General features: G+C 37.7%; 2 protein-coding genes across 5 annotated transcripts in view; one reads left to right on the top strand and one right to left on the bottom strand.

The window, feature by feature from the left end:
* pnkp (polynucleotide kinase 3'-phosphatase) overlaps positions 1–27,064 on the bottom strand; it is a 62,117-nt gene that overhangs the window by 4,320 nt on the left and 30,733 nt on the right. The window contains exons 1-14 of one of the 4 annotated variants that reach the window (XM_051665982.1): positions 8,690–8,791; positions 8,342–8,462; positions 8,190–8,236; positions 7,802–8,077; positions 6,747–7,004; positions 6,349–6,428; positions 6,198–6,255; positions 5,934–6,041; positions 5,731–5,802; positions 5,517–5,565; positions 4,258–4,328; positions 3,064–3,156; positions 2,807–2,903; positions 2,644–2,705 (exon numbers count right to left, since the gene is read on the bottom strand). In XM_051665982.1, the coding sequence (XP_051521942.1) occupies positions 2,644–2,705; positions 2,807–2,903; positions 3,064–3,156; positions 4,258–4,328; positions 5,517–5,565; positions 5,731–5,802; positions 5,934–6,041; positions 6,198–6,255; positions 6,349–6,428; positions 6,747–7,004; positions 7,802–8,077; positions 8,190–8,236; positions 8,342–8,462 (1,392 nt within the window). In that variant the 5' untranslated portion in view covers positions 8,690–8,791. Of the gene's footprint in view, positions 1–2,643; positions 2,706–2,806; positions 2,904–3,063; positions 3,157–4,257; positions 4,329–5,516; positions 5,566–5,730; positions 5,803–5,933; positions 6,042–6,197; positions 6,256–6,348; positions 6,429–6,746; positions 7,005–7,801; positions 8,078–8,189; positions 8,237–8,341; positions 8,804–27,064 lie in introns of those variants that run through there. The other 3 variants (XM_051665979.1, XM_051665980.1, XM_051665981.1) reach the window with 3 other exon arrangements.
* LOC127422444 (TRPM8 channel-associated factor homolog) lies at positions 8,326–25,433 on the top strand. The gene is made up of 8 exons (XM_051665965.1): positions 8,326–8,474; positions 18,775–19,522; positions 19,622–20,613; positions 21,354–21,448; positions 21,610–21,823; positions 22,004–22,243; positions 24,191–24,528; positions 24,800–25,433. The coding sequence occupies exons 2-8, from the start codon at positions 18,906–18,908 to the stop codon at positions 25,040–25,042; spliced, it is 2,739 nt and encodes a 912-aa protein (XP_051521925.1). The 5' UTR covers positions 8,326–8,474; positions 18,775–18,905; the 3' UTR covers positions 25,043–25,433.

Genomic DNA, 27,064 nt, shown 5'->3' on the forward strand with positions numbered 1-27,064 from the left:
GACCAAGAAAGATTTCAGCCACAACTGCCTGAAGAATTGGTCGGGATACAAAGAAAAACCCACAGGTAACCTCAGGAGAAATACAGGCTGCTCTGGAAGAAGACGGTGTGGTTGTTTCAAGGAGCACAATACTTGTTGACCCCTCTCCAAACATAGCGCTCATGGTTGTGACCATAAAGCTCTATTTTGGTCTCGTCACTCCAAATTACAGTGTGCCAGAAGCTGTGAGGTGTTTCAAGGTGTTGTCGGGCATATTGTAACCGGGCTTTTTTGTGGCATTGGCTTCTTTCTGGCAACGTGACCATGCAGCTAATTTTTGTTCAAGTATCGTTGTATTGTGCTCCTTGAAACAACTATTCAAACTGCTTTTCTGTTCAGACTGTAGTTGCTTCTGCTGGTTGTCATAGTAACAACACAAACTTGCAGCAGTTTACCATGGGTGAGACTTTAGCAATAAATGTTTCACCATTGATTATGTTCTTCATGAGTCTGGTATCCAAATCTGAACACATTTGTTGCAGACAACAGCATAAATAATGGGAAAGGTTGGCATTTTGAATGACATATCTTGTCGCAACATCTGATGTTACAACCAATCGTACAATAAATGACGAAAAAGCACATGAAAAATGATCTGACAGTTCAGACAGATGCATTAACAAAAGTTAGATTTTAGAAATTAATCGTATTCCAAACCACAAACAGAGGTGGTTTGTATGGAGCCCGGGAAGTCACCAGTAAGAGGAAAAAAAAAAATGAGAACTGTAAATCCAAGCCCACAATTTTGCAATTCGTACCCTTAGTTATAAACCGTTCCCTCATTCAAACAAATAGCATCAACGGTTTTATAAACCGTGTTGTCAATTGACTAATCTATATTGTCAGATTTGTAAACCATTCCCTCAATTTTGCTATCCGTTCCCACAGATTTGTAAACGTTCCCTCGATTTTGCAATCCGTTCCCACAGATTCATAAACCGTACCCTCAATTTTGCAATCCATTCCCACAGATTCGTAAACCGGACGCTCAAATTTGTAATCCGTTCCCACAGATTCGTAAACAGTTCCCTCAATTTTGCAATCCGTTCCCACAGATCTGAAAAACCTTTCCCTCAATTTTGCAATCCGTTCCCACAGATTTGTAAACCGATTCCTCAATTTTGCAATCCGTTCCCACAGATTTGTAAACCGTTCTCTCGATTTTGCAAACCGTTCCCTCGATTTTGCAATCCGTTCCCATAGATTCGTAAACCGTTCCCTCAATTTTGCAATCCGTTCACTCAATTTTGCAATCCGTTCCCACAGATTTGTAAACCGTTCCCTCGATTTTGCAATCCGTTCCCACAGATTCATAAACAGTACCCATGATTTCACAGTTCGTACCCACGGTTTTGCAAACTAAAAGAGGCAGAACAAGAATGAATGGAGGCGTATGCTTCTGGGCTGGTTACTGAGTGACTTGGGCATGAAAACGCTAAATGTGTTTTGTAAGGAACCTTTACCATACAAAAAACTGTGGGGGGTAAAATGATATTTTATTAAAAGTATGCATGTATTCCTGGCTATAGAAATTCAAGGGAGAATATGAGAATATCGTAAATAAACAGAAGGACAAGATTATGACAGACATTATTCTTATCAAATTGTTGTCTATGCCATCCCCGCTCCAAATTATGGAGAATCACTTTAAGCATGCAGCTAAGACAATTTGCAGTATTAAACTTAATACTTATCCACAATAAAACAATTTACAAGAAGATTTGTTAACCACATACCTGGGAGCTTGTGCTTGTTTAGAGTCTGCACAGATTTCAAAAATGAGGGAAAGGCTACAAATGCGTGAGTACAGTTTGCTAAACCGTGGGTACGGATTGTGAAATCGTGGGTATGGTTTTCAAATCAGAGTACAGATTAGTAAATTGAGGGCACGGATTATAAAACCGTGGACACGACTTGTTAAAACGAGAGAACGGTTTACAAATCTGTGAGCACGGTTTACAAACGAAGGGTATGAATTGCAAAATTGTGGGCACGGATTTTACGGTTCTGTTCATTTTTTCCCTCTTACAGGTAACTTCCCAGGTGCCATAGGTTTGGATTGGGCTTGTGAAATTTGGATTTCATGTGTTTTTTCCCTGTTCAGATACAAAAAAAAAAAAATTTGTAATGACTTCTAACAAGCTAGTCATAACTTTTAAGACAGCTAGCTCGCCTAACCTCAAAGTGATTTTTAGTGGATGTCTGAAGTCTTTCATGAAGTTTAGAAAATTAACTATGGATATGATCCTCTAACATCTGACAAACAGAAAGTGAATAAATACATTTTATTCTTCATTATAAAGTTTGTCAATCGTTCCAGAATTTAAACAATTTTGTTAAATGTACTGCTTGTAAAGTGTGCTTTGTGACATCTTTTTTTTAAAACAAATGCCAAAAAGTTTGATATTTTGTGATCTGTTGCAATGACATTGATGCATTGTAGTTGTGGCGTAAGTTTCAGGAATCAACCTTTCACCCACATTTTGACTAATGTTGTGATAAATTCTCTCTACTAGTGGTGCTCAATATTGCTCTTAAAAATCTCCGAGTCTCTGAGCTCGCTTAATGTACAGGAAGTCGTGCTAGGGCAGAGCTTGAACTCACCCTGTTCACATATGCATAGCCTTTTGGAATGATGTGTGTCTGGAAAAAGGTAGATTTGCCCGCTGCAAAAGGAGGAAAAAAAAGGGTTCAATCATAACTCTTCACCTGGAAGAAACACAAAGAAAAACACAAACACCGATACAAATCACAAAAGAGGGCTTACATCCAGGGAATCCCACTGCAACAATGACTTCCTGTTTGGTAGATGTGAGGGTGGCATCAGGAGGATCGTAAAGACGCATTTTAGTGTCTAAATTTCTCTAGAAAATGGAATAAAAAAATGTATAATCATGCATACACTTTGGAAGTATAAATGTCACTTCAAAACACAACTAAACTGGATTCATGGTTAAGCATATATTCATAAATAAAACATTAAGAATAATTCATAATAGCAACAGAAAAAGACAAATCCTTTACAGGGTCAAAAGTTGGCATGCTGAACTGAGCCGGCTTCCAGCCCAAGAAGAATTCCTCAGGAGTGTGAAACTGAAGACCAATGTTGAGAGCAAACTATGGGCATAAGAGAGAAAATCCAAAATGGTGCAGATGTATTTTGTTAAAAGTCCATCAAATAGACCTTATTCAAATATACCATCTCTTCAATGGCATGTAATATAAAGCTGTATAAAGCTCCTAGATCACATGTTTTCTGGAGTTTTTTGTCTACTAACATTTGTTGGAAAGGTGTTTTTTTTTTTTTTTAATGTTTCATCAGCAGAACGATCCAAAAAAACTTTAAACAACACCACAACCCATTAAACAAACTGTCTATCCCTCACAGCCTCATTGTCATTCCCATCAAAAATTTAAGGTGTCCCTACTGTGAATAGATCCAGGGCTTTAAACTTTTCTTTTTGGTTCTAGTAGAAGAGGGAAAGGAAAAATAACAGTATAGTACCCCCTTGTGGCCGAAACAGGGTACATATATTAAAACCTAACAGTACCCAAGTCAAATTCAGTCACTCTTATAAACTAATTAGCAGTAACTAATTAAATCTACCGTTTGTGATGAAGACTTACAGGCCGTGTTGTGGAGTATCGAAGACTCTTTTTCTCTCTCATAAAGAAATCTCTCGAAGTCAGGGGTTCCAGATGTCAAAGGTTAGACTTTATTGAGCAAAACAACAAAGCCGAGACACCAGCGGTATCGTCTGACCCTCTCATTCAAAGCTTACTTGTTTATACACTTCTGTTATCACACATTACCTCATAAGCACACCCCTCCTGTTATCTTAACCAATAAGTGTGCTTCTCCACTCTCCTTGTTCGCTGCCATTTTTTCACAGACTCTCTGACTTCTTTTTAATGGTGGAATTCTGGCAGTTAGTCTATTTTTTTAAAATAACCTTTTAAATTCATTTATTATGAAAGTATACAATAACTTTGACTATTGTCTGTGCCATTCAGTGCTTTGAAGAGTACTCTCTCCCTAGTACTTTTCTGTCATGGCTGAGTGCTCAGATTTCTCTCAGCAAGGTCACAAAGACCATACAGTCTCATCCTTATTTTCCTGGATTAAAATAATGCTCAAACTATTCTATATAATCACTTTTTCTACATTTGATACAAAAAAATATACTATAATATATAAAAATATACTATAGCTGTTACCAGTCTGTCACTGCAGGAAAAGTCTTTCTTCTTTTTCCCTGGGGCCCAGTTAGCAGGACGACCTGCTGCATCTGTAAATGATGGGAAATCAACATTATACATATAATCTGCTGTGCTGTTGGGTCATTCTACAGTAAATGCTGCAAACCATGTCAGAGAATTTCCACATTTCAAAAATAAAATATAAGCTTTTTATCAAAATATTGATGAAAATGCACCTGCAATTTATTGAAGCTAATATAAATTATCTCTGTGGCCTTTTTGAAGAAATTGTATGCTGATGTACAGTGTTTGGCATTAATGTCTCTGTTACTCCCATCAACAACAGTAACACAATAAAACTATTGTGCCTATGGAGTAGGGAAGAATGATGGTAAAAGTCTGCCTATGTAGTACATTAAATACAAATATAAAAATATATAAATATTTTTTTTAATCAATTTTCTCAGCTGGTTTGTGACAATTAGCCATTATTACAATTACAAATGGGATAAAAATAAATGTTTATGGCCTATTAAGAAAAACTTTGTTACCTAATCTACTGAATAATACAGCAGCAAAATTAACAGTAATTCCAGTGAAAGTTTTCAGTAGAAAAGAGCCAGATCTCTTTGCACATTTTTTTAACTTGTATCTGGACTTTAAATCGAATCATAATAATAATAATTATTATTAATTTTATTATTATTACAAAATATTCTAATTTTATTATACAAAAACAAAATACTTCATTCATAATTTCTTAAATTAAAATCCTCTGGCTTTCAATTTGGCAGAAGGCTCAAATACTTTTGAGTGTTTGTTTGGAAGCTAGTTCACAGTAGATTTAAAAAAATTAAAAAAATCTATATCTGGTCAAATGCTCCTCCAGTGTCGTTCTCAATGGATGTTATAAGTGAACCAAACTATAGAGCATCTACATCTGAGATGTTGTTTGTGTTTAGTGCTCACATATTGCATGCCGCGCTGAGAGCTAAAAAAAATATATAAATAAAAATCATGAGCCCATGGCATGCTATGTGTGTGTTTTTAGCTTGACAGTAAAAACCATTACTAATATGCATCAGAATTGGATTCGTGCTTGTTGGACTGATACCTGATCGGATCGATGCATCCCTAGAACATATCACAACCATTTGAGACAACCAACACCAAACACTAAGTCTTGATTTATCATTACTCTATACAGATATGATCACATATGAAATGGTGATATTTAAATCATGGTAATTTGAGCACAGTTTTCTGTTTTAGCTCACCTCCAACATAGAAACTCTGTGATTTGTCAACAGTCATTCCACCGTTTGCCTGCGAAAACACAACAGTGTCATACATAACATTTGCAGGTTGACTGAACTTAACTTGGTGCTCAATGTATGTCATGTAAAATAAATCATTAATGTAATTACTCTGTGACACACACATACACACACACAAAAAAAACAAAACCGTTACAAGCATTTAGCGATTCACCTTCTCACACAAATGTTCCCACATTCCCATCACAGGCTTTCTGTAAATACCTGGAGCTGTGGAAACAAACACCTGCAAAAGGACAAAATATTCCATGTGTTAAATAAATAAATCAAACTGAATATTATGCCTACAGCGTACACATGAAAAAGTGACACTCTCAATAGGATATAATGCAGAAGAGTGAACGCAGCATTACAAACCTGGACAGGCAACTGCAGTGTCTCTAGAATATCCTCAACTTTTGATTTGAACACCTCTGGTCTGAGTTTGCCTCGAGAAATGCCCATCTGATTGGTAAAAAATACCACCTACAACAGAGACACACATCACCATGTTTATGAGCTATCAAAGCAAAGAGGAAAAAAATGGACAGTTCACACAAACTTTTGACACTTCAGCTGTAATATTTTAACTACATCGACAAAAAAAAAAGAAAAAAAGACTGAAAGTTGATTAAGCAACACCTTGAATCCTTTCTTTAACAGACTGGCCAGTCTGGGCTGTATCTCTGGGTAAAGAATTCTACACAAGAGCAAACAGTAAAACATCACATGAGAGACTGCATAGAAAAGCTAGACAACTTCTGTTTATACCAGGTTTGTTAGCCAGACTCACCTCCAGTCATCTGGACTTGTGGGAAAAACTTTCCCCGACTTTGTAGTGATAATACAGCCGTCAATGTCAAACCCTGCAATCTGAATTACACAATAAAGCCATGGTAGTACAGAACAGAAGGGAAGCAGATTTTTGCTAACTTAAACAGAAATCTCAAGGTAATGCGCTAACTTTATCAGTTTAAACAATTGATCCCACACAATAGACCTTATTTATTAAACATGAGCAGAACGGATTTCTGTGTAATTGTATGTGAATTGTTCCATTGAATTTTACAAATACATACGAATGGATGTACATATGTATGATTTACACAGACATTAATTCTGCTCATGTTTCATGAAGTCTGATTAAATACAGAAATAGATATATTTCCTGCTAGAAAGATCTAGTCTTACTTTGGAGCTTTCAGAAACCCCTGCAGCAGTGTAGAGCATCAGGCTGCCTGTTTGTTGCCAGTGACTCTGAGAGCAAGTGGAAGAAGGAGCATTGGGTTTTGCTGATGGTGAGTCCAGGGTGTCATCACTTTCTTTCTGTGCAAATTCTTGCAAGTGCCTGAGCTTCTCCTCAGATGAGGTCTCCTCATCATCCTCATTGCCCCGTCCTCGTTTCATATCAGGGACTTCATCTTGTGGGCTGTGTGGTCTTTTTATTGCCTAAGTAATAGGGGGCAAAGCAAGTGTTGAAGTCTCAGTTAGACAATGTACTTTATAACTGGCTTAAAGGGATAGTTCACCAAAAAATGAAAATTATCTATTATTTACTCACCCTCGTGCCGTCCCAGATGTGTATGACTTTCTTTCTTCTGCAGAACATAAACAGAGATTTTTGGAAGAATATCTCAGCTCTGTAGGTCCATACAATGCAAGTGAATGTTGGGCAAAGGCTCCAAAAATCACAAAGGCAACATAAAAGTAATCCATAAAACTCCAGTAGTTTACTCCATGTCTTCAAAAGCGACATGATATGTGTTGGTGAGAAACTGATCAATATCGAAGTCCTTTTTTCCTATAAATGCTCCTCCTTGCCCAGTAGGTGGCGATACGCACGAAGAATACGAATCAAAAGAAGAAGAACTTTTAGGAGAGAAATGTGCTTTATACTGTAGTTAAGTGGAGATTTATAGTAAAAAAAAGACAAATGTTGATCTGTTTCTCAGCCACACTTATATCACACGGATTAAACCACTGGAGTTTTATGGATTATTTATATGCTGCCTTTATGTGCTTTTGGAGCTTCACAGTTGTATGGACCTTTAGAGCAGAGACATTCTTATGAAAATCGTTGTGTTCAGCAGAAGAAAGCAATATCTGGGATGGCATGAGGATGAGTAAATGATGAGAATTTCCATTTTTGGGCAAATATTTCTTTAATAAATAAAGTATATTAATCTTTGCAACATAAAGATTGTATAATATATTCCCAAACAGCTCTACAGTCCAAAAAGATCTACCTTTTTTGGTGATGAAGCAAAGTAATCCTTCATGTTCCTCTTGGGGGCTGACTTCTGGGTCTCATCCTTTGAGCTGCTTTGACTGTCTTTGCTTTCATTTGCTGCTTTTCTTTTCTCCTTTTGAGGAGAGGAATAGTTTTCATTTGAAATTCCAGCAAATTCCACTGTGAATGGATGGGACTGATCAACCAGGTAGAGTGTGCATCCAGATGTCAGGCATGCAGACTGGCCACGACCTAAAGACTGGCCATCTACTGAACATGGGTTGGGCCCGAGCTGTGGAAAAACAGGATGCTTTGAACAGGTATCCTTTATGCTTTACTTATAATTTCAAAAAGATTATTTTAAATTCTAATCTATTCAACTGTAGCATGCAGAGCATTATTACCTGTGTAACCAGAACTTCCTGTTTAGCATAGTCGGCCACAAGTTTCACTGACAATCAAGAATTGTACATTCGTTAAACTCCATGAATAGACACACAAACATAACACATATGGCATTTTGCATAACTGGTATGGGTGTAATCCCAGAACTCACCCTGATGCCTTGAGCATTTTTTATCTGCAACTCTGGAATCAGGACCTCGTCCAAATATAAATGCTCGACCATCAGCCAGCTCCACCCGAGCTCCATTGACACTTGCTAGAGCGCACTGCATCTTCATTCACAGGTGAGAACTACTGAACTCCAGGTTAAATAACCAATCTGTTGTGTCTATCTAAGGCTTATGAGGGATATTTTAACCAACCAACAGAACAAAAGTATTAAGTCGGACGATTGATATGTTAAGACTATGTGTACTGCAGGACAAAGTTTCCCAAAAGCATATTAGCAACGGGCACGAAGACTTTACTAATGCATCGATAAAAGTCAAGTATCACTTACCGATAACCAGAAAATTGTACATTAACTTGGTGTGACTGAACTGTTTGAAAAGGACTTTGAGTTGGACAAGCTTCTCGAGTGCGGCACGTACATATTTCCGACGCGAAACAGCGTTCGTAGTTTGGTTCCCTCGTCGTTTAGACCCATACCTCGTCTATCTCTTACAAAAGTTTACTATGGTAGCTATATTGTTTTGCCAAAATACCATAGTTATCGGGTATTAGTCAGCATTGTCATCAAAAAAAATAAAGAATAATGACAAAAATATTCTTAAGGCTTCCTGCACTGTTTAAAACAGGTTTCGTATCAATTGGTTTTATAGTAGTAACAACATTACCTAAAATGTACCATGTTATTATCATGACTTTTGGAAATGTACCAAGGAAATACCATGATTTTGGTCATGCACCATGGTATTCTTTGTAGTACATTTGAGTATCATACACCATAGTACGTGTTACTGTACATCAGGGGCGTCTCTAGGATTTGAAAACATCAGGGGCTAGAATCAAACCATAAGCTATAAATGCACAGAAATAAAAAATATGTACATGTCTATTTTGTTTTACACATAGGAGGGGCATTTCTATGATTCATGTTCATAAATCACCTATGAATATTTAGTAGGATTTATTATTTTTTTTTTTTTAAAGAACAGCACCAAAACATGTATTTTAATGAGTTCGGGAGCAGGATTTCTACATTTTCTTGTGTAGTTTGAGAGTAAATATGGGATACAGTGCATCTCTAGACTTAAAGTAATTACATCATTCATAAAATAAATAAATAAATAAATAAAAATCATACATTACACAGGAGGAAAAACTTTGTCCATAATGTTTCCATACATCTTGGAGGTCCAGACTTTAAAGCCCTTTTACTTGCCCTTATATTTACAGTGCAATGCCTTAAGCATAGGTAAGACCATGGATAACTCCTTATTACTTTGGTTAGTTTAGTCTTTCCCTCATCAGTGCTGTTTAACCGTTTCAAATGTTCGATTTCCTCCATCCATAACGTTTTAAACTAGACAGTTCTGAGTAGAATCAGAAGGTGCGTCCCAAACCGCAAACTTCTGCACTATTTTACGTCATTTTGATGTGTAAGTAGTGTGAGTAGTATGTTTACATTGAAAATGCAACAAAAAGAAGTGTACTACGAGAACCCGTATGATGCACTTTTTAGTGTAAGTAGTGCAAGTAGTATGTTTACATTGAAAATGCAACAAAAAGAAGTGTACTACAAGAACCCGTATGATGCACTTTTTAGTGTAAGTAGTGCAAGTAGTATGTTTACATTGAAAATGCAACAAAAAAGAAGTGTACTACGAGAACCCGTATGATGCACGTTTTAGTGTAATTAGTGCGAGTAGTATGTTTACATTGAAAATGCATCAAAAAGAAGTGTACTACGAGCAGCTGGATGATGCACTTTTTTCAACCGTCAAAATGGAGTAAGGAATGTTGGACACTTCATGCACTCAGCACACGTGGCTTGCCATATATAGCGGAAGGGGTGGAGTTACCGGCAGTGATGGTGATATGGCAAAACAATTATAAATAATGGAGAATATGACAACTAGTGAAACTTCTGTGAAGACAGCACCTTACAAAATTGAGTTAAATGCTTTACTATCATACCATGCTGCGTGAATATGTATATTATTGAGATATAAGTGTTGAACTGAGGGTGAATAGTGCACTAAAGCTAGCAGTAACACAACGCTTGGATTTGAAACGTCACTTCTGTCAGCTGTTAAACGGTGAATGCTTCCGTGTAGTAAAAAACCATTAAGTGTTCCATTTGGGACGATACTACACTTTGAAAATTCATAAACTACATGGCTGAGTGCATAGTACATTTCTTTTTTTGTTTTTTTTGTGGATTTTTCCCCTTTTTCTCCCAATTTGGAATGCCCAATTCTCAATGTGCTTTTCAGTCCTCGTGGTCACGTAGTGATTCGCCTCAGTCCAGGTGGCGGAGGATGAATCCCAGTTGCCTCTGTGTCTGAGTCATCAACCCGTGCATCTTATCATGTGGCTTGTTGAGCACGTTGCCACGGAGACATAGCGCGTGTGGAGGCTTCACGCTATCCACCACAGCAACCACGCTCAACTCACCACGTGCCCCACCGAGAACGAACCACATTATAGTGATCACGAGGCGGTTACCCCAAGTGACTCTATCCTCCCTAGCAACCGGGCCAATTTGGTTGCTTAGGAGACCTGGCTGGAGTCACTCAGCACGCCCTGGGATTCGAACTAGCGAACTCCAGGGGTGGTAGCCAGCGTCTTTACCATTGAGCTACCCAGGCCCCCGAGTGCATAGTACATTTTGTAAGTGCATATTGTGTCATTTGGGACACAGCAAGAGATTATTTAGCAGAGATGGTCCACTTCTATTAAAATGAATGGGAGAAATTGGAACGCTCAACCAAGGAGCATTGAGCGCCCAATGGTCAACAGATGTAGAAAGGAAGTTAAACAGTTAAAAGAGCCAATCACCTTTTAGAGACAGACATCACCTCTCAGTCAGCTCTAGAACGCGCATGTGCATTAGCTATACAAGCCAGGAAAATTGAGTTTTTAGCGTAAAATTAGGTAAAGAATTCCCATTTATGATACCAGTATTGTCAGATTTTATTGCTGATTTGAAATATGTTCTTTGATCGCAATCTTGACCAACCATTTTTGAGATTTTGGTCTTTCTCCATTCAAGTAGATAGGACCTGCACTGGCATGACTGGAAATAGCCTCCCAAAGATGGCCGACAGTGGACTGACTTGCTAGAAAGGCTTTGGTAAAATTCAAGTATATTTACAAAATTGAAATGCCACGTTTCAAGAGTAAGTTAGAGTAGTATAGTAGTATAGCAGAATCATTGGTTTTCATTCAGTACCATGGTATTTATTACCATCTGAGACCATTACTGTAACATGTTTCTGTCACAGTACCATGGTTTTTTTGCAGAAACTATGGTAAATAAACAAAGTACCATGGTATAACCATGGTGTTTTGGACATGGCAATACCATTCTTTGGTATTTCTTGGGGTACTACTATGTACTATGGTATTTCTGATATCATCACTATACTGTGGTACTGCAACAGAACTTTTTTTTTAGCAATACTTCTATAAAAGCACCTTTTTTCCGAATGCTTTTTTTGTCTGAGGCAAGGCATTTAATGCTTTGTTTGTACAGAAACTGAAAACCAGTAGTTCAAAGACAATACAATACTCAGAATGAGACTATTCAGTCTGTTTCCTCTGCAGTGTTTACGCCTGTTAGATGACAAACCTTCGTTTACATAAGTATTAAAATGCAACAGGATATCCTGCTAATTATGTGACATGATAAATATGATTAATTGCACAGTTGACTCTGCATAATGCTGTTCCCACCATTTAAATTTGTAATTTGGTTTTGTCTCAAAACTACTCATGTCATGTAAGATATATATATATATATATATATATATATATATATATATATATATATATATTTCATTAACATGAGTCAACAAGCATGCTGGAACAAACAAGTTTACCTCAAACAGTCTGTATGAAAAGGAACAAATTGGTGTTTTTAGCATATATATTTTCCACTGCTGCAGCGGGATTGGTTGAGTGTGGTTTCAGAATAAACAAACAAAATGGAGAATGTGTAATTATGGGTGAGGCACAATATCCACAAACTTTCTCACAGTTGTTACACTGAGCTAAAGGGAATGCCATCTGTTTTTATTTGCACGTTCCGCTGTAGGTAAGTCTGTGCTTGAGGGATGAATGCAGTATTTAGATTGAACCTGCTGAATACTTAATATACATTTGATGGATTTAATATTATATTGACATATTATAATATTGTACACTCAAATGTTTGCATATATTAAAGCTGAAGTGTGTAACATTTTCCGATGTTAAAATACTTTCTTCTATCCCATTTTAATATGCAGAGAAAACTATAAGTAAGCCAGTCATAGTCTGATTTCCTGAAAAACTGTAAACACTGTGGGGCAAATTCAGTTGCTCCACAGTTGCCCGTGTTATTTCAGCACAAAAAAACTGCATCTTATTGACTAATCATCCGCAATATAATTTAAGCATGAGTAATCAGCACTGAAGCGTTGCGTCTGTAGTATTTAAAATAAGTCTTTGTTATTCTTTTCTGTTCAAACATGCCTCTTTTCTATGTAAATTAGGCTCATTATATAAAAGTGTTTTATTCAGAAATCTATGCGCTGTTTTCTTGGCCCAATTAACATTGCACTATTATTCCCTAAGGAAAACAGGCTGTGATGATTGTGGCAGAAAAATAGGCAGGACAACAAATAGGGCTATAACAAAAAAGAAAACATCCAAGAGCAGTCATAAGAAAATGCGTGTGTGTGAGTGTGTGTGTGTTTATGTTAGGGGTGTAACGGTTCGAATTTCTCACGGTTCAGTTTGTATCAGGTTTGCCCTTAAATAACAATCATTGTTTTACAACAGTAACCATAGTTTAACCATGGCATTTGTAGTAAAATCATAATAACCACAATATAAACATGGTTACTGTCATGGTTACAATATATAGTAAAATCATGGTTACTATATAGAAACTACAGTATTACTGTTATAAAACCATGATTAATTGTATCAAAACCATGATTTCTGCTCAGAAAACCATGGTGACAGTAGTCATGGTTACTACAATATTACTATAGTAAAACCATGGTAAATTTTTTTCAGGGTCCTTAACTTAAAAAAAACAAAAAAAAAACAAACAAACATTTTCTCTAATTACTAAATCAACATTTTAATTTAATACCTGCACTAATACACTACATGCATCAACATAAAGCGCAATTCAACTCATCTCAACATATTCAATATTCAGAAGCTGTACATCACTACAGAAGGAATAACCTTGCTATTAAAATGCATACGAGAAGGGATGTTGTGATAACGCTGCTCAAGTATTTTAATCATACATGGAAATCCCACATGAACACCCCAAATGCTTTAGTTATTGTTTCATGTCTGTCCAAACTAGCACTGAGTGCCTGCTTAAAAATGGAGGGGAGTGTGTGCAGTTTCGGCTCACCTGCGGCTCTTTCCCTGGGTGATGTCAGTGTAAATGATTAATCATGTATCAATTACTATAACGGCATCTTAATGGCATTAATCAAAGCGCATTATTAACGCTTGTGATAGATTACAGCCGCATGAGGAAACGCGTTTTAAATAAACCCTCACGCACATTATTGACATATATTACCAGTATACAGCGCTCGTGTCGAGCGATGTGTGCAAACAGTGCCTGTTTTGTAAATGTCTTTTTACCATTGCTGTTGTAATTGACTGCAAAAAGAAAATGTTCCCAGAAAGGAGAAATGCAGGGGGCTTCTCTATCAACGTTTCGTTTTCTCCACTTGCCATTTTCGACGACACACAATGCTTGCAAAACAGTGATGTGATCAAGTTGACCCACGTGAAACACAGGTGGAGCGTATCCATTTACAGATCCATTCAGGTGCAGTAGCGGAGGTTGTAACTTTGCCTGTCTGTTTGATGCTTTGTTTTCTTGACCAAAACTTGTGCTCCAGATGTGTCATTAAACGTGAGGTGAACCGACCGCGGTGCCAATGCTTCTCGAACCGTGGGTGGTGAACCCTATGGTTTGGTTTATTTCTTTTATTTCTTATGGGATTCATATTCAACTGTAGGTTATAACAGAATGGCACAATCATAAAACAAAACATGGCAACAAAGAAAAAAATGAAATGACCCCTGTTCAAAAGTCTGCATACCCTTAGTTCTTAATACTGCGTATTGCCCCCTTTAGCATCAATGACAGTGTGCAGTCTTTTGTAATAGTTGTCTATGAGGCCCCAAATTCTTGCAGGTGGTATAGCTGCCCATTCATCTTGGCAAAATGCCTCCAGGTCATGCAAAGTCTTTGGTCGTCTTGCATGAACCGTACGTTTGAGATCTCCCCAGAGTGGCTCGATGATATTAAGGTCAGGAGACTGTGATGGCCACTCCAGAACCTTCACCTTTTTCTGCTGTAACCACTGGAGGGTCAACTTGGCCTTGTGCTTAGGGTCATTGTCATGCTGGAAAGTCCAAGAGCATACCATGCACAGCTTTCGTGTATAAGAATGCAAATTGTCTGCCAGTATTTTCTGATAACATGCTGCATTCATCTTGCCATCAATTTTCACAAGATTCCCCGTGCCTTTAGAGCTCACACACCCCCAAAACATCAGTGAGCCACCACCATGTTTCACAGTGGGGATGGTATTCTTTTCACTATAGGCCTTGTTGACCCCTCTCCAAACATAGCGCTTATGTTTGTGAGCATAAAGCTCTATTTTGGTCTTGTCACTCCAAATTATAATTAATTATAATTTATAATTTTCAAATTTATAATTTTCTTTATTTATCACACATTATACATTTGCACATATACAGTGAAATTCTTCTTTTTCACATATCCCAGCTAGGCTGGGGTCAGAGTGCAGGGTCAGCCATGATACGGCACCCCTGGAGCAGATAGGGTCAAGGGCCTTGCTCAAGGGCCCAACAGTGGCATCTTGGCAGTGCTGGGGCTTGAACCCCCGACCTTCTGATCAGTAACCCAGAGCCTTAACCGCTGAGCTACCACTGCCCCGTGTGTTTACAGTGTGCCAGAAGCTGTGAGGCATGTCAAGGTATTGTCAGGCATGTTGTAACCGGGCTTTTTTGTGGCATTGGAGCAGTAAAGGCTTCTTTCTGGCAACTTGACCATGCAGCTCATTTTTGTTCAAGTATCGTCATATTTTGTGCTCCTTGAAACAACCACACCATCTTTTTCCAGAGTAGCCTGTATTTCTCCTGAGGTTACCTGTGGGTTTTTCTTTGTATCCCGAACAATTCTTCTGGCAGTTGTGGCTGAAATCTTTCTTGGTCTACCTGACCTCGGCTTGGTATCAAGAGATCCCTGAATTTTCCACTTCTTAATAAGTGATTGAACAGTACTGACTGGCATTTTCAAGGCTTTGGATATCTTTTTATATCCTTTTCCATCTTTATAAAGTTCCATTACCTTGTTATGCAGGTCTTTTGACAGTTCTTTTCTGCTCCCCATGGCTCAGTATCTAGCCTGCTCAGTGCATCCACGTGAGCGCTAACAAACTCATTGACTATTTATACACAGACACTAATTGCAATTTAAAAAGCCACAGGTGTGGGAAATTAACCTTTAATTGCCATTTAAACCTGTGTGTGTCACCTTGTGTGTCTGTAACAAGGCCAAACATTCAAGGGTATGTAAACTTTTGATCAGGGCCATTTGGGTGATTTCTGTTATCATTATGATTGAAAAAGGAGCCAAACAACTATGTGATAATAAATGGCTTCATATGATCACTATCCTTAAATAAAAGACGATCAGTCATATTTTCAAAATCAATGCCAAACTTTCACAATTTCTGCCAGGGTATGCAAACTTTTGAGCACAACTGTATATATATATATATATATATATATATATATATATATATATATATATTATACACACTGATCAGCCGCAACATTAAAACCACCTGCCTAATATTGTGTAGGTCCCCCTCATGCCGCCAAAACAGAGCCAACCCGCTTCTCGGAATAGAATGATCTGGCACCAACAATCATGCCACGCTCCTATATAAGAAGTCCATAAAAGTTGAGGCAATGAAGAGTTTTAATTAGTTATGGGGAAGAAAAACATAACTAAAAAATTGTCAGTAGCACATGATGGTAAAAGGCTAACAGTAAACCTTGCTAGTTTTTTTTTTTTTCAATCAGCTGAACAAATTTTGAATGGCTACTTGGACAATTTCCAGTCTGGTTTCTGACCGCATCATAGCACTGAGACGGCACTCATAAAAATACTTAATGATAGTCAGCTAAATACCGATTCAGGCAAAATATCAATGTTGGTATTACTAGATCTCAGTGCTGCCTTTGACACTGTTGACCACAAAATTCTCCTAGACAGACAGGAAAACTGGGTTGGGCTCAGTGGGATGGTCCTCAGCTGGTTCAGGTCATATTCAGAAGGGAGGGGCTACTATGTGAACATAGGGAACTAGGAATATTAGTGGACATCCATGACTTGTGGAGTCCCACAAGGCTCAATTCTTGCACCTCTCCTGTATAACCTGTATATGCTCCCACTAGGCCAAATTATCAAAAATAACCAAATTGCGTACCATAGCTATGCAGATGACACCCAGATTTACCTAGCCCTATCACCAAATGACTACAGCCCTATAGACTCTCTGTGCATTTACATTGAAGAAATTAACAGTTGGATGTGCCGAAATTTCCTCCAGGTAAACAACAACAAGGCAGAGGTCATTGTATTTGGCAACAAAGGCGAAATTCCCAAGGTGAACACATACCTTGACTCCAGGGGTCTTAAGACAAAAAAGGAATCTTGGTGTCATTTTGGAGTCAGACCTTAGTTTCAGTAGTCACATCAAATCAATAATTAAATGGGCCTATTATCATCTAAAAAATATAGCGAGAATGAGATGTTTTGTATCCAGTCAAGACTTAGAGAAACCTGATAATGCATTCATCACCAGTAGGGTTGATTTCTGCAGTGGAATTCTCACTAACCTTCCCAAAAAGACCATTATTCCCAAAAAGACCAAAATGCTGCTGTCAGGATTCTTACCTGAACCAAAAAACCTGAGCATATTACTCCAGTCCTCATGTCTTTACACTGGCTTCCATTTACATTTAGAATTGATTTTAAAGTAGTATTACTCGTTTATAAATCACTCAATGGCCTAGGACCTAAATACATTGCAGATATGCTTGTTGAATATAAACCTATCAGACCTCTGATCATTAGGATCAAGTCAGTTAGAAATACCAAGGGTTCACTCAAAACAAGGTGAGACTGCGTTTAGCTATTATGCCACCTGAGCTAGAACCAGCTTCCGGAAGATGTCAGGTGTGCTCCAACAGTAGCCACATTCAAATCTAGTTTGAAAACACATCTGTTTAGCTGTGCATTTATTCACTGAGCACTGTGCTGCACTTATTGATCATTATTTCTGTATTCTTTTTCTTTTTTATTCATTTTAATAATTTGTACTTTTTTTAATTTATCCTATTACTTTTTATTCTTATTTCTTGTTCTTCACTGATTTTAAAATGTTTTTATGAATCTTATATAAAATATATATTTTATTTTTTTAATTGTTTAAAGCACTTTGAAAAGTCATTGTGTATGAAATGTGCTATATAAATAAACTTGCCATGCCTAAATTACAGCTTATTTTAATAAAGTAAAAGTGACAGTAATTATTATATTGTTACTGATATTTTAAAATGAGTATTTTCTGAATATAAGAAACTTTTGGTTGGTTAAAATTTTGAATATTATTTTACTGAAACCCCCCCTTTGAAATCCATGTATCAAATATGATACATTAGGCTTTTGAGGCATATCTCTCAATCTATTACATTCCATTCATGCCCACCACAAAAAAAAAAAAAAAAAAAAAAAAACAGAGCTTTGAAAATTCTGACATACATTTTATAAGATAAATTTAAAGTGTGAACTAATATTTCTGTGTATTTTCATATATGCAGCCTACTCTGTCATTAAAAAGATCTCCTTATATTACAAACTTTTATGATTATGATTCCTGAGACCCAGCATTTTACAAAAAAGTTTTACAATTTCCCTTTTTTAAATTGTAATATAGTGTTTGGTGCATAAAATACATATGATAAAAATTGTTTATTGAAAAAGAACATTTTATTCATATTGAATTTGATGTGCTAAATTGAACTGTGAGACATTTAAATCCATACTTATAGACCAAGGAGAGGAAGTTGTCATAGCCAAACTCTTAAACATTTGGTATCATTTGGTATCAGGGAGTCCTCTGATAATACCCAAAGATTTATCACTGTAGCATGTTTGGGCTCAGAAAAACTAATTTCCTACACAAAAATGAATTGCCTTTACAAATGTAAGCTTTAAGCAGTTAAAAAGCTGCTGTTATGCTTTATTTTAGTAGTTTCATAATACAGTATGTAACTTTTTCTCTCTTTGTGTAGGGCTGAAACCCAGTTGGTGTCACTACTGCATGCATAAGCGCTGGTGGAACAAATCCAACTGTGATACCCAGTAAAAGTTACTGTAATTTGAGAGTGAAAAAGCCTCATTAACTAAACATAACTAAAGCACCATGGCACGTGAAGAGGACTACTACGCTCTCATGTCTGGACTGGAGGAGCTTGATTTAGAAGGGAAAGCAGTGCCCAGTGACCTTGTACTAATCGGTGACCATGCCTTTCCACTTGCCATGAATCCAAGAGGTCAGGTCCTGATGGCTGCATCTCGTTATGGTCAGGGACGTGTGGTGGTGTTGGGACATGAGGAATACCTAACACGCTTCCCTGGCCTGGTAGAAAATGCCCTAAAGTGGCTCATGCCATGTACTAGTGAAGACCGCATTGTAGGGATTCAGGAGAAATTCTGTTCAGTAGCTGATAACTTGGTCTACTCCCACATCAAGACAGAGATTGGAGACTTTCGGAATGGGTTAGCTATATATGTCTCTGATGCTTACAGTGTTGAGACCTGTGCAAAGGATTTGATTGCTTTCCTAAAAGCTGGGGGCGGTTTACTAATTGCAGGTGAAGCCTGGAGTTGGGCTGAGGCACATCCAAAAGATAACACTTTGCTAAACTTTCCTGGAAACAAGGTGTGCAGTGTTGCAGGAATTTACTTCTCGGAACACCCCGGGGATCCTGGCACATTTCCTGTGCCTAGAAATATCCCTTCTTGTTGGCTAGCTGTATCGTACGTTCTGCATACATTTGAGTCTTTTACCCATTATTTTTCTAAACATGCAAATGTTTTAAAATGTTTCTCTAATGGTGTTTTATTGTTCTTTTTCAGAATAGGGAAGGATTTTAAGTGTGACCTAGAATTCCTGCTACAAGGTGTGCCTGAGTTTGACATCCAAGGTGGGGCTTTGCCATCTGAAGTGATGGTGCATGGACCATTAGCATTTCCTATTGGAGTCACCCAAGCTGGAAAAGCATTCATTGCTGGTGCCTACTATGGCCAAGGGCGAGTAATTGTGGCAACCCATGAAGGCTACCTGGGCCGTGAAGCTCTGTCCACTTTCATGGTCAATGCTATCCAGTGGCTTGATGAAGGTCGTAAGGGTGTTATCGGGGTCCTACCCAGCCTTACAGAAGCCAAGAATGTACTGATCAAATCTGGTCTAGATTGTCAGTTGACTGGCTTCAGAGAAGATCTTAGCGTCTATGTCTGCACTTCCTACAGTGATGCCCAGTGTGAACAGATCCAAGATTTTGTTGCTGAAGGTGGTGGTCTTCTCATTGGGGGTCATGCCTGGTATTGGGCCCAGACCCACTGTGGCTCCAATGTGATGACTGAATACCCTGGAAATCACATTCTTAATAAGATGGGGTTGTGTATCTTGGGCAACACCTTGAGTGGAGGACTATACAAAGCCCCAGATGTAGAGCTTAGCTGTAGAGAGGGGTACCACTTTCGCAACATGCTGCAGCGTTTTGCTGAACATGTAACCCAGGGGCAGGAACTGACTGCTCAAGAACAGAGCTGCTTGAAGCAACTTGGTAGTGACTGTGCGAGTTACCTCCGCATGCAGGCTTATGACTGTGCTGCCTATACTTCAATGGTAGCGCTTCTTTCTGACATGGTGAAAGAGGTAGGAGTTCCGCAGGTGTGTAGTAACTGTCCTGTTGAAAGTGCCAAGGACTATCTGATGCTCCATGTTGGGAACGAAGTCTACAAAGTCTCACCTGACCCTGATGCCCTCCTGCCCTACATCATCAAGGACAGGCCCAACCTACCCACTGTGTCCAATGCAAGAGTTCGCATCAATGCCGACACTGCAGGTGCGAAAGTTTTCCTGCCAAATTAAGGGGGAAAGGTTATTCCTTTTTTTTAAATAGCAAGTGTTAGGGCTTTTCACACTGAGGTAAACCCTGTGTTCGCATAATTTTTTTACCCTGGGTTAAAGACACTTTCAACCCTGGGTTAAGCAGCGTTTCACAAACGTAATTTTGAAAAGGTTAGCACCTCTTTTAACCCTGGGTTAAGAAACCCTACTTCAGAGCATACCTTTGTACACCCTTGGCACCACAATATGGGGTTACACCAAAAAACGGTTGTCAAGCATTGTAATACATTTGAAGCTTCAGCCAATAATTACTAGACATTTTCAATAACGAATCACAATGTGGGTGCTAAAATTAAAATAAGACATTTTCTGCAGCGCTTTTCATGTGGAGATCAAAGTGGCACTTGACACTGGTGTTGAGCGGTGCATTAACTCCCGACGTAAGTCATGTGAAAGCCCCTTAACAGCTAGCTATTTAGCAAAAGACAACTAATCAGAAACTGAATAGCAACATGCAAATAAAACGCAAACTCAGGATAAAAAACTAATTACTAACTTACGGTAAAATATGGAAACAAAACGGAACAAGAAAACCTAGGATTATGTTTACCAAGGGTTTAGAATGACCCTGGGTTAACAATCTGAAGACAAAAAAGCCCAGTTTAGTTTAACAACCATTAATTTGTTTTATACAAGTTGTTAATTGTCTCTTAAATGTTAAATGACTTGTTTCAGGTTGTGAAGAATGGATAAGCACAGGATTATATCTTTCTCCTGGTATGAAGTCATACATTGCACTACCTCCAGAGATCATTGGGAAAAATTGGAAGGTGATCAGAAAAGTTTATACACTATAGTGCATTAATTCAAACATGTTTCCATCAGAAATCAAGCGATGTATCTCTTGTATAGATATACTCATCCTACAACCTCACTGCACATGAAAGGTTCTGAGAGCGCATGCCATTAAATGAAGTATCACTCCATGCAGGTGCAGATTGGTTGCCAGACAGATAACATTGGTGGCGCAAATGTTCTGAAACGGGCGCCTGTGGTTTGTGAGCGATTCCCCTTGAACACAGAAATGGTCCAGCTCTGGAATCTGTGGGGAGGGCTCATCTACCTAATAGCACCTCCCAACTGCAAAGTGGAGGGGGTAGAAATTGTCGTGCAGACCGCAGTTCAGGCCCCATACTTCAAGTCTGGTAAGAAAGCTGAATGAATATTCAATGAGCACCATTTGAATGACCTTGAAATTATCGGTTTTAACATTTTTTATTTACATTTATAATGTGTGTATAAATATGATTCATTTAAACACTGTCGCATCAAAAGTCATGAAGGTGTGTGATAAAATTTGGAATCTGAACTTGCTCGTCCCTTAGGAGAGACAAGTGTTGCAGACTGGGTGGGTGGGATCCGTCAGGCACCAGCCCCCTGGGCAGAGCTTGAGTTTGAGAACATCATCATCACGTTGGAATCAGCAGTGATAAGGAATCTGGACCGCCCCGATGAGGTGGCTTCACTTTGGGATTCCATAATGAGAGGCGTAGCTGACCTGGCGGCAAAGCCTGCCAAGTTCCCCCGCAAGGAGCGATTTGTTGCAGATGTTCAGATCTCTTGCGGTATGCGGTACTATTGAATACTCAAAGTGTCTTTGTTAGGGTAAAGAGCCACCAAAATGATTGTAACACTAAGGCCAGAAACATACTCTATACAACTATGCAGATGTGAGTGCTTGGCCAATTTATTGCAAGACGTGTGGTTCTGTTGTGCATACTTCACATCTGTTCTTGCTGTACTGTGGTGGTAACAGATCTTGGTACTCAAGGGGGTTCTCAGTTCTACTCAGTACTTAATAGAATTATGTTTAAATGACAGCACTATTAAACTGGATGTGTAGTAGCTAGCAATGAACTTGTTTATAAGATCTAACTTTCTCAGCAAGATTCACTTCAAACTGCTGCTCCGCCTATGACAGTAGTTTTCAAATTGAAAAGTGGCCACCGAATATTACATGCAAATCACGTGTTCACCGTGGATCAAACTCCTAAAAAGTGCATAATTGAAAATGGAATAGAAATTAAATCCTTTGTAATATTTTACAAAATACAAAAAAATTAAAATAATAAATAGTTTGCATTGGTTTTAAAATGTCCAATAGCCTGTCATATACGACAGTAACATGTAAACATCAACGGATAAAAACTATTCCAGAATGTCAATATCTGTCAATACAGCTAAACTCAAATATTCAGAACTACTATATATCTGTAAACAGATGGACAATAATTAAATGGTGGTTCAGTCCTTGGCTGAAAAGCTTTTCAATTGTCAGATGTTTTGAATAAGGGGGTAAAAAAGATTGTCTGGTTTTTGAGAGGATCTCACTGAGGTTGTGATGTTTCCCACCAAAAAAGTTTTGCATAACAAAATTACTGCAGAATTGATTGAGGTGTGTTTTGATTCCATTAACAAAGATGAGAGGAAAAAATACACATCATTAGGATAATTAAATAATTCTACTTAAAAGATATTGTTGACGAATATATGATGAGAAATAAATAACAGTGCAAGATATTACCAATGCACTAAAAAATGTTTTTAGAAGTAGAAAAATCTTGTTTTAATAAAACTAATGATCCAGTCATAGTATTTTGAGGACTGCACCATCTGAACTGCAGGAGATGAAAGAGCTGAACAATGATAAACTGAAGCGCTTGAAGAGTTAATCAACTTTTTTTTCAAATGCATCCTATATGACATTAATCTAAACAGAAAATGAAGCAAATGCACAACTGAACTATTGCTGAATACGAGTTGTACGCAACAATCTTTGTATTCTGTAAAACAGGTCGCATTGCTTCCGGTTCAGGTCCTCTGTATGTGCTACGCTGAATATGGCGCTGTTTTACTCAAGATGCCTTCATTGAGGTACACAGCAGAAATCACTTTTAGGATTATCCCGCATCTGGTACTTTATTGGTCTTGACAAAGACATTTTCTTCTCAGTAATACTCGGATATTAAAATAGAATACAACACCAACAATAAAAAGCACTAGCTAGGTTAGCTGATTACCTTAAAGTCCATAGCTATCGCCGTCAGTTTAAACTGCTGTTACTGCTTTCTCCGACAAGTGGATGTGATGAGACCAGTTTTCCGGTTTGGTCATGTGACATTCAATATAAATCCTATTGCACGGATCTGCACAGACAAAGCGAGGGCATAATTGGACTTGAACAAGTTGTGAGCTATGCGTAAATTGAGTTGTGAATAGGCCAGTGCCGTTACAATGTGCTATGTTGCGCAAAATCCTAAAGTCACTAAAAAACTGAAAATTAAACAGCCTCTAGCATGAAGAATCGACAACACAGAAACAAAGGCTCTAATTCTTTACTATACTCATGATATGCTATTATTTTATTTCTTTATTTCAGGTTTTCGAAAGGTCTTGTAAGTTGATGCCTTTAGCTGCACATCGCTGGTGGCAGTTCACCACCTCGGTGCAGTGGTTGTCATGGTGATCCTAGCAGGCCTATTAAACACCAAACTCCCCCTTTTCCCTTTCAGGCTTTATGCATTCTGGATATCCCATCATGATGCACTCCAGCTCTGCCCCTGGACTATTGAACCCAGAGGCAGCCCGTAAAAGTGGTCTCTGGGGATTTATTCATGAGTTGGGTCATAACCAGCAGCGTGGAGTTTGGGAGTTTCCTCCACATACCACTGAGTGCACATGCAACCTGTGGTCAGTGTACATACATGAGGAAGTGCTGGGTTTGAACAGGGCTAATGCACATGAAAACATGTCCCTAGAAAACCGACAATGTCGTGCTCGGGATTATGCCAAAGGTGGCAGAGATTTAAAAAACTGGAGTATGTGGACATCGCTGGAGACTTATATGCAGGTATGAACAGACTGCCTACAATGTTGGTTGTAAAAGTTAAACATGTTTTTCAACATTTAAATGTTTTAATGTTTAAATTTTGATAATGTAACAGTATAATTTAAGACAAAGTTCAAAGCAATAATGCTACATTAATAAACTCTCTTCAAATTTGATTAAAAAAATGATGGAGGAAAATTAAATAATTTTTGATGAAGCTATTGTGAAATGTTAATGATATATCCACTCTGTTATTTCTATGTCTTACCCTAATATTTTTATACACCCTAAGCTTCAAGACAAATTTGGCTGGGATGCTTTCAAGAAAGTTTTTTCCGCCTACCATGATATGAGTGGAGTGCCAAATGACAATGCAGGCAAGATGAATCTATATGCTGAGACCTTCTCCAAGGTGGTGAACCTGAATCTGTCCTCCTTCTTCAAAGCCTGGGGTTGGCCCATCCAGCCCAGCACTGAAGAGAAGATCTCTCATCTTCCTGAGTGGAGTGACCATCCTATGGGCCAGTATGCATAAGAACATCTGAGAAATCTTAAAAAAAAAAAAAAATGACAGTGTGAATTTTGATGTAATTGAGGTGTAAGGTTAAGTATAATGGTTGATGCTTACTTGGAGGGTCAAATAAAATAAATGTATTAAGTGTTTCTTTTTTCATTTAGTAAGCTTATAGATGGTAATTGATTTGTATCAAAGTGAGGAATAAAATGTGACTTTAATTTTAAATATTCAGAATTAAGACAAAAGACTTGCATGCTAAAAAAAAAAAAACAGTCGGGGAACATTTTACAAAACCATCTATATTCTTAAACATCTGTCTTAGCTGTAAGGATGTCTGTAACAAATTGCCTTGACATTATTATTTTTTAAGGCTAAATTCAAGCAGAAATAAAAATGCTATCATTACAGATGGGACGTGTCTACAACACTACATATACTTCATAAACTCTACAAACTACATGTAATACATACTGTAAAAGACTGTCAACTTAACCATAAAGCATTGATTTCTATCTGTTTCACAAAAATGCACAGACATATATATTACTTACTGGGGGATACAAAACAGATCTTCACATTATGCATGCAAATATTCGTTTGACAAAAATATTTTTTCTTGGGCAATTTACACATATTCTTTGTCATACAGTAAAAAATGTAATTTAAAAAATTACTTTTTTCAATAGAAGAGATGTTTTGGTTGATTTCTTATTACTTGTCAATGCATTTGAGTTGTAAAACATTTTCAAGTCTATACAAAATAACTTAAAACAGGGCTTAATAGACATTACCTTAGCTTTATGCAAATACAATTTCCCAAGAAGAGTTATTAATTTGAGTGTCATCAATTATGAGAAAGCCAGTGTTACAGACCAAGAACAGGATCATAGTGTCCTCTATTGCAATTATTTTATGAAATGCATCAAATATTAGCATAGATACCTGGGTCCAGAAGTCCTTAGTGTGGTTACAGGTGCAAAATAAATGTATAAAAGTTTCCAATTCAAGATTACAAAAAGAACATTGCCGTGAGATGTCTACCTTAAACTTATTAAGGAAAGCATTGCAGGGATAGTATCTATGCAACACTTTAAAAGGAATTTCCTTTACCTTATTGGGCAGTAAAAGTGTATTCATCTCGGACCAAATCTTATCTATGGAAAGCATAGGAAAATTTGTTTTCCACTTTACAAGTGCTTTTGGGGAACATCTCAAATCTTGTGTGAGACACTTTCTGATGTGAAAATTGCTAAATTTCTTATCCAAGATGTTAATACCACCAATACAAAGTCTTGGAACCTGCACAACTACAGAATTGTACCTGAATTGTGCTTTCGCAAGATGAAGCACTTTAGGGGAAATGCTTTTCACAACCAAATTATATTCTCTAAATGAAGACAAAATCCCTGAAAAAGAGATAAATTGCTCGCAAGTATGAATCTGAAACAAAAATAATTCCCTTTTTAAGCCAGTCTTTTTTTAAGCATAGTCTTGTTCTTAGATAACGCATGTTGATTATTCCAAAATATACATGAGTGTGGGGAGAAATTGTGTTTGAAAGCTATTTTCCATACGTCCAGTGCTTACTTCTAAAAATTTGCTAGCTTAATGGGAAGTTTGCTACATTTGAAATCACACAAAGCAAATATTTTAACCCACCACACTTTTCAAAAGCCAGATTGGGGATATAAAACCATAGAGTATTCTCCTGAGCCAAGCGATGTTTTATCCAATTGATTTTCAAAATGATATTAATAGTACTGAAATCGAGAGCTTTGAATCCACTCTCTGAGAGACTTCTTATGACTGTTTTTCTTTTCACATATTCAGTCTTCTTCCAAATAAACTTAAATAAGGCCCTGTCAACAGCTGAGCACTTTCTAGAACTGACATACAAAGTGCAGGATACACCAGTCTTGAAATGCTTTCAGCCTTTGAAAGCAGTAGACGCCCTCTGGGACCAACAGTTAAAAACATTCTTTGCTTTATGTAAACTCTTTTTGAAATTAGTTTCAACTCTTTCAGTTGGACACTGATTAA

Source organism: Myxocyprinus asiaticus, chromosome 31, assembly GCF_019703515.2.
Source record: "Myxocyprinus asiaticus isolate MX2 ecotype Aquarium Trade chromosome 31, UBuf_Myxa_2, whole genome shotgun sequence".
Taxonomy (NCBI): domain Eukaryota; kingdom Metazoa; phylum Chordata; class Actinopteri; order Cypriniformes; family Catostomidae; genus Myxocyprinus; species Myxocyprinus asiaticus.

Coding starts and splice junctions, on each gene's coding strand:
- LOC127422444 (XM_051665965.1), top strand. CDS start 18,906: ATGGCACGTGAAGAGGACTACTACGCTCTCATGTCTGGACTGGAGGAG. Junction 21,824..22,003: donor GGCCCCATACTTCAAGTCTG/GTAAGAAAGCTG, acceptor CTCGTCCCTTAG/GAGAGACAAGTGTTGCAGAC. Junction 22,244..24,190: donor AGATGTTCAGATCTCTTGCG/GTATGCGGTACT, acceptor TTTCCCTTTCAG/GCTTTATGCATTCTGGATAT.